Here is a 6,557-nt window from a genome sequence, read left to right as displayed (position 1 = left end):
CTTTTTGTAAAATCAGCTCTCAGTTTTGTTAATATTTTGTATTGCTTTCCTGTTCTCTATTTCATTTATTTCCAGTCTGATCTTTGTCATTTCCTTTATTCTATTAAATTTTCGTTTAGTTTGCTCTTCTTTTGCTAGTTCCTTGAGGTTTAATGTTAAGTTTTTTATTTGAGAGCTTTCTATTTTCTTTTTTTAAAAATTTTTTTTATTGAGGTATAGTTGTTTTACAATGTTGTGTTAGTTTCTACTGTACAGCAAAGAGAAGTAGAGTTCCCTGTGCTATACAGCAGGTTCTTATTAGTTATCTATTTTATAGAGAGCTTTCTATTTTCTTAAAAATGCATATATTGCTGTAAAATTTCCTCTCAGAACTGCTTTTGCAGTATCCCATTGGTTTGGGTGGGTTGTGTTTCTATTTTCATTTGTTATGAGATTTTAAAATTTCTCTTTGAATTTCTTCTTTGAGCCATTGTTTGTTCTGGAGTATGTTATTTAGTTTTCATATGCTTATAGATTTCCTAGCTTTCCTCTTGTTGATTTCTAGTTTTACACCATTGTAGTCAGAAAAGATACTTGGTATGATCAGTCTTCCTAAATTTGCTGGGAATTGTTTTGTGGCCCACCAAATTATCTATCTTGGAAAATATTCTGTGTGCATTTGAGAAGAATGTTATTCTGCTACTGTAGGATGGAATATTCTATATATGTCTGTTGGTCTATATATGTCTGTCTGGTCTAACATATGGTTCAAGTCCAATGTTTCCTTGTTGATTTTCTGTCTGAATGATCCATCCATTGCTTAAGTGGAGTACTTGCCTTATACTAGTATTGTATGGTTGTCTATTTCTCCCTTCAGATCGGTTAGTACTTGCTTAATATATTTATGTGCTACAATGCTGGATACATATATACTTATGATTGTTATATCTTCTTGATGAATTGACCCCATTATCACTATATAATGACTTTCTTTGTCTCTTGTTACCATTTTGGCTTGAAGTCTATTTTGTCTGATATAAGCATAGCTACCCCTGCTTCTTCTTGCATGGAATATCTTTTTTCATCCATTCACTTTGAGCCTATGTGTGTCCTTAACTCTGTAATGTCTCTTATAGGCAGCATATAGTTGGCTCTTGGTTTTTTTTAATCCATCTATTCACTCTGTGCCTTTAATTGGTGAATTCAATCCATTTACATTTAGAGCAATTATTGATACATAAAGACTTAGTAATGCCATCTTATTAATTGTTTACTGGCAGTCTTGTAGTTCAGTTATTACTTTTTTCCTTTGTTTCTGCTTACACATATAAATTGGTGGTTTTCCATGGTGGTATGCTCTATTCCCCCTTTATCTTTTGTGAACCTACTCTAGGTTTCTGCTTTTTAGGTTATCATGAGGCTTAATAAAACATCTTATAGATACAACAATCCTTTTTAAGCTGTTAGCAACTTAAATTTTTTCACATACATAAGCTCCATCATTTATTCCCTCCTTTTTTGATGTTACAGTTTACCTCTTTTTATATTGTGTATTCACTAACAAATTATAGTGCTATATTTATTATTTTTTTACAAATAATATGATTTTATTCCTAAGGAAAAGCGACACATTCTTTGTTGGGCACATGTACCAATAGAATAGAAATGGAGAAGCTTATAATAGATCTCACCTGTAAATAGTTATATCTTTATAGGTGAATTCCATTATAATAATGTCATACATAAGAATATATTTAGCATATGCTTGTTTGATAACAAGGAAAGATCCAGTTTCAGCAACACTACAGCTTAAAGCTTTCTACAGTGAGGTGCTTCACTACTGAATGAATGTCTGCGTGCATGTATAGTGCTCATCCACCACGGGCATCCCTGTAGGATGATGCAGATCTGCTCTTCCACTAGAAAATACCCCAAATATCCAAATATTTAGGTCTTTTCTCTTAGGTCAGTTTCCCTTGAAAGGAACTTTCCAATCTCCTACCAGGGTGTTAGGCAGAGGCCTGGCTTCCAGAAACCCAGGAGCCAATCAAGAGAATGGGGTTGGTGGTCGTACTATATTTATTTGTAATACTCTTTTCCTTTAACCTTTATCCTATAGTTGAATGGTTAACACACTATCATATTACAGAGGTAGAGTTTTCTAAATATGACTGTATATTTACCTTTGTATATTTTCATATGTTTTCATGTCATTGATTAATACTTTTTCATTTTAGCTTGAAGAACTCCTCTTGGCATTACTTGCAAGGCACATCTAGTGGTTATGAACTCGTTCATCTTCTGTTTGGGAAACCGTCTCTCCTTCATTTCTTTTTTGTTTTTTAAATAAACTTTTAATCTCAGAACAGTTTTGTTTTGTTTTGTTTTGTTTTGTTTTGGCTGTGTGGGTCTTTGTTACTACACGCGGGCTTTCTCTAGTTGCTGCGAGCAGGCGCTACTTTTTGTTTAGGTGCACGGGCTTCTCATTGCGGTGCCTTCTCTTTGTTGCAGAGCACAGGCTCAGGCACGTGGGCTTCAGTAGTTGTGGCACGCGGGCTCAGTAGTTGTGGCTTGCGGGTTCTAGAGCGCAGGCTCAGTAGTGTGGTGTGGCAGGTTTAGTTGCTCCGCGGCATGTGGAATCTTACCAGACCAGGGCTCGAACCCATGTCCCTTGCATTGACAGGCAGATTCTTAACCACTGCGCCACCAGGGAAGTCCCTCTCCTTCATTTCTGAAGGATAACTTCAGTGGATAGAGTATTCTTGACTGGCAATTTTTTCAACACCTTGAATATATCATTCCATTCTCTCCCGGACTGTACAGTTTCTGCCAAGAAATCTATTGGAATGAAGGTTCCTTTGTAGGTTACAATCTTTTCTCTCTGTTTTTAGCATTCTCTTTTTATCTTTGATTTTTGACAATTTCATTATAATACGCCTTGGACAAGGTCTTTTTGCATTGAGATAATAGGGTGATCTATTAGCTTCGTCAACTTGGATGTCCATGTCTCTCCTCAGATTTGGGAAGTTCTTAGCTAAGCTTCTGCCCCCTTCTCCCTCTGTTCTCCTTCTGGAACACCAATTATTTTAATATTTGTACATTTGATGACACCCCAAAGATCATATAGTCTTTCTTTGTTCTTTTTCATGCTTTTTTCTTTCTTCTCCTCTGAATGGGTTATTTCAAAGTTCTGTTATCTAGATCACTTATTCTATTTCTCATTTGGTCTACTCTACTACAGATGCCCTCCATAGCATTTTTCATTTCATTTATTGCATTCTTCAGCTCCAGAATTTCTGTTGGATTCCTTTTTTTATAATTTCTATCTCTTTGTTAAATTCCTCATCTTTTCATATATTGTCCTTCTGTGTTTTCTTGTAGCTTGTTGAGTTTCCCCAAAACAGCTATTTTGAATTCTTTATCAGATTGCAATATTTTGTGCCATTGATTATTGTTATCTTTTGGTGATGGTATATTTTCTTGATTCTTCACATTCCTTGTAATTTTACAGTGATAGTTTTGCATTTGAAGGAGCAGACACCCCCTCACACCTTTACTATTTGCCTTTAAGTGGGGTATAGTCTTCATTGGTCCTATTATATCTGGGATTTTTTCCCTGACCTTCTATGGACACACCTGCTCCCAGAGGCTGATGGGTGGACTTCTTGCTGAATTACAGTCAGCTTAATTGCATCCTTTTAATGCCCTTTAACATTCTTATCTGCTTCTTTTCTGATCTTTTCCCTCCCCTGCCCATCATGAAGGTCCTGCCTCGGTAACATTTTTTCAAATGGGCTTCTCCAGCAGTGTCTTGAAATGCCAGGGGACCCAAGCACTCACTCACTACTATCCTTTTCCTATGCAGGAGAGGACACCGCCTGCTAGTTCTGCCCCAGGCAGTGTTTCCTTGGGGAAGCAATGGCACTGGCAAAGTTACAGTCTTCACTGCATCCAAACTCATGTTTTATTATTACTATTATTATTATTATTATTTTGCTCCAACAGCATGCTGGAATCACTTCTCTGGAAGGTTGAATTTCTACAAAGTCTCTCTAATCCATAGGTTTCTGCCCAAGTATGCACTCTCCAGGTTTTCCTTGGCCAGGGCCGAGAGGAATTGGAGCATGTTCACTGGTTCCTGCTGATTTTGATGCCCATACTAAGGTCTTTCTGCCTATTACTAGATGCACAGGTGGGCAAGACTCCTCCTGGACCCCTTAGTGTATGGTCTGGATCCCACAATTCCCACTGAGGCACTTTTGTTCATGTATGGATGCCTAATTAGTTGTTTAAAAGCGGGAACAGAAAGGAGAGATGTCTCACACTGCCATGAAGTTAATCTCACTCTGGACTTAATATTGTGGACAGTAGAATCATTGCTGATGACGAAATAGAAATATCACATGATATAATTATATTAAGATTAATCTGGTATTTACATTTATTAAAGGAAAAACGAGATCCTTAAAAATATTATCGCATTGTATTAAAAAATATCCACTCAGAATAAAACAACTGGGAGAAAAAACACAAAGGGGTCTATAAGAATACAAATAACTTTAAATTCTGTAAGTGAAACCGTCTGGTTTAAAGAGAGTTTTCAGGGCTAATACAGAAGTTCCAGTGAAATTATGTGCAAGAAATCTGAGAATTTCAGTATCAGAGGCAACAGGAACAGGAGGGAAAGAAATGGTTTAACACACATTACAGAAATATGTTGCGCATATTTGATAAGATTGAAATAACCTTTAAAAAAGGAACCTTACTTTTCTGATCTAGAAAGGAGCCAGGTCATGCCAATTAGCCCCCAATAGTCTTTCTTCTGGAAACTCTTGAACATATTTTGTAGAACAGATCCCTGAAAGGGAAGAGCTAAGATAAATGGAGCTCTCAGGTATCTTCTGATTTGGCTTGCTGAGGCTCACCTGCAGAAGTATTGTGGGAGGAATCCTGTTGCTCAGCCTCAGACCACAAGGCAGCAGAAGCTTTACAACTGCCAGCATCACTGATTTCAATCCTTAGATTATCTATACATCATGGACACCATCTCTGTTAGATGACAAGATCATAGATGGCAACACTACTTTTTATTTCCCACTCAAGGAGTTTCAGGTGCTTCCAGCAGTTATTTCCGAAGACTGCATTCAAAGAGCACAGAACTTATTTGAAAAGATTTGTACTTGTAGATGCAAGAAATGGTGGGTAAACTGAGAATAAAATTTTTTTTTGCTAATGTTCCTATCTTGGTGAATACACATTTATTTTTTTACACTGAAAATTTTCTTGAGAATAAAAAGAAATGAAATTTGTGAGTCTAGAATACTATGAATATACACTGAAATTTACTTAGTACATTATTTATTCATCTGCAGGAGAGGCCTTCATTACACAGTGCTTATTATTAAAAATCAGATTACTTTAGTAGGACTACCAGTGTGTTCTAGCCATTCATCTTCTCATGGCCTCTTTAACCTCCTTGTTCCTGAGACTGTAAATGAGGGGGTTCAACAGGGGATCACAGACACCACTTTGTTTTGTTCAGTTGAGTAGCTGGACTTGGGCATCACATAAATGAAGGTAATGGTCCCATAGAACAGAGTGACTGCTGTGAGGTGGGAGGTGCAAGTGGAGAAGGCTTTATGCCGCCCCTTAGTAGAGCACATCTTCAGGATTGAGAAAAGGATGTAGATGTAAGAGAAAGCGATGATAAACACAGTAACTACAATGATGGAGCCAGAAGAATGGCTGGAATTATTTCAGAAGTAAAATCATGAGAACAAGAAAGCTTCAGAAGTGGTGAATAATCACAGAAAAAGTGATTGACTTCATATGGTCCACAGAAGGACAGGCTTAACAAACAGCCAGTAAATGTCCAAGCATTCACACAACCACCTTAATAGGAAGCCCCCACTAAGAGAATGCGGGCTCTGGGGGACATGTGGGTGGAGTAGAGCAGGGGCAAGCAGATGGCCACATGGCAGTCACAGGCCATGGCAGCCAGCAAGAAGCACTCAGCCGTCCCAAATGTGACCGTAGAACAGAGCTGAGCGACACAACCAGCAACACGGATAGAGGTTCCTTCCCTGAGGAAGCCCAAGAGCATAACAGGTGTGACTGATGAGGAGTACCCAATGTCTACAAAGGCCAAATGGCAGAGGAAAAGGTACTTTGGGGTATGAAGCTGAGGTCTGCTTCTGATTAACGTGATTATGCTGACATTGCCCATTAATGTGACCACGCGGATTCCCAGAAACACAATAAATAAAATGGCACAAGCTGTAGTATCCTCTGCTAACCCCAAAATAATGAACTCTGTTACAGTTGTGTAGTTTCCAGTCCCCATCTATACTGAGAATGATATCCACTGAAAGAAAAACAAGTGGATATTAGAATAGAAGAAAATAGTATAATCTGCATATTTATTTTTACAATAGCTATATAATAACAAAATCCCATCATACACACTCACATGTAAATATTTGGGGAAAATATTTTCACACACAATACCTTGCATAAGGCTTAAAAATATAAATGTGCATTGATAGAAGGCCAGGAATACTCAGAAAAATCTTTTTTTT

The 6,557-nt window shown here is 37.5% G+C and overlaps 1 protein-coding gene across 1 annotated transcript; it reads right to left on the bottom strand.

Moving 5' to 3' along the window:
• Positions 1–5,427: 5,427 nt before the first annotated feature.
• OR5P3 (olfactory receptor family 5 subfamily P member 3) lies at positions 5,428–6,322 on the bottom strand. The gene is given in 3 exon segments (XM_067751786.1): positions 5,428–5,495; positions 5,498–5,722; positions 5,725–6,322. Coding segments are annotated over 3 exon segments (891 nt in total).
• Between the last annotated feature and the right edge of the window lie 235 nt (positions 6,323–6,557).

Source organism: Pseudorca crassidens, chromosome 9 (genome assembly GCF_039906515.1).
Source record: "Pseudorca crassidens isolate mPseCra1 chromosome 9, mPseCra1.hap1, whole genome shotgun sequence".
NCBI classification, from domain to species: Eukaryota; Metazoa; Chordata; class Mammalia; order Artiodactyla; family Delphinidae; genus Pseudorca; species Pseudorca crassidens.
The sequence above is the reverse complement of the archived record's forward strand: the minus strand, read 5'-3'. Positions and strand labels throughout refer to the sequence as shown.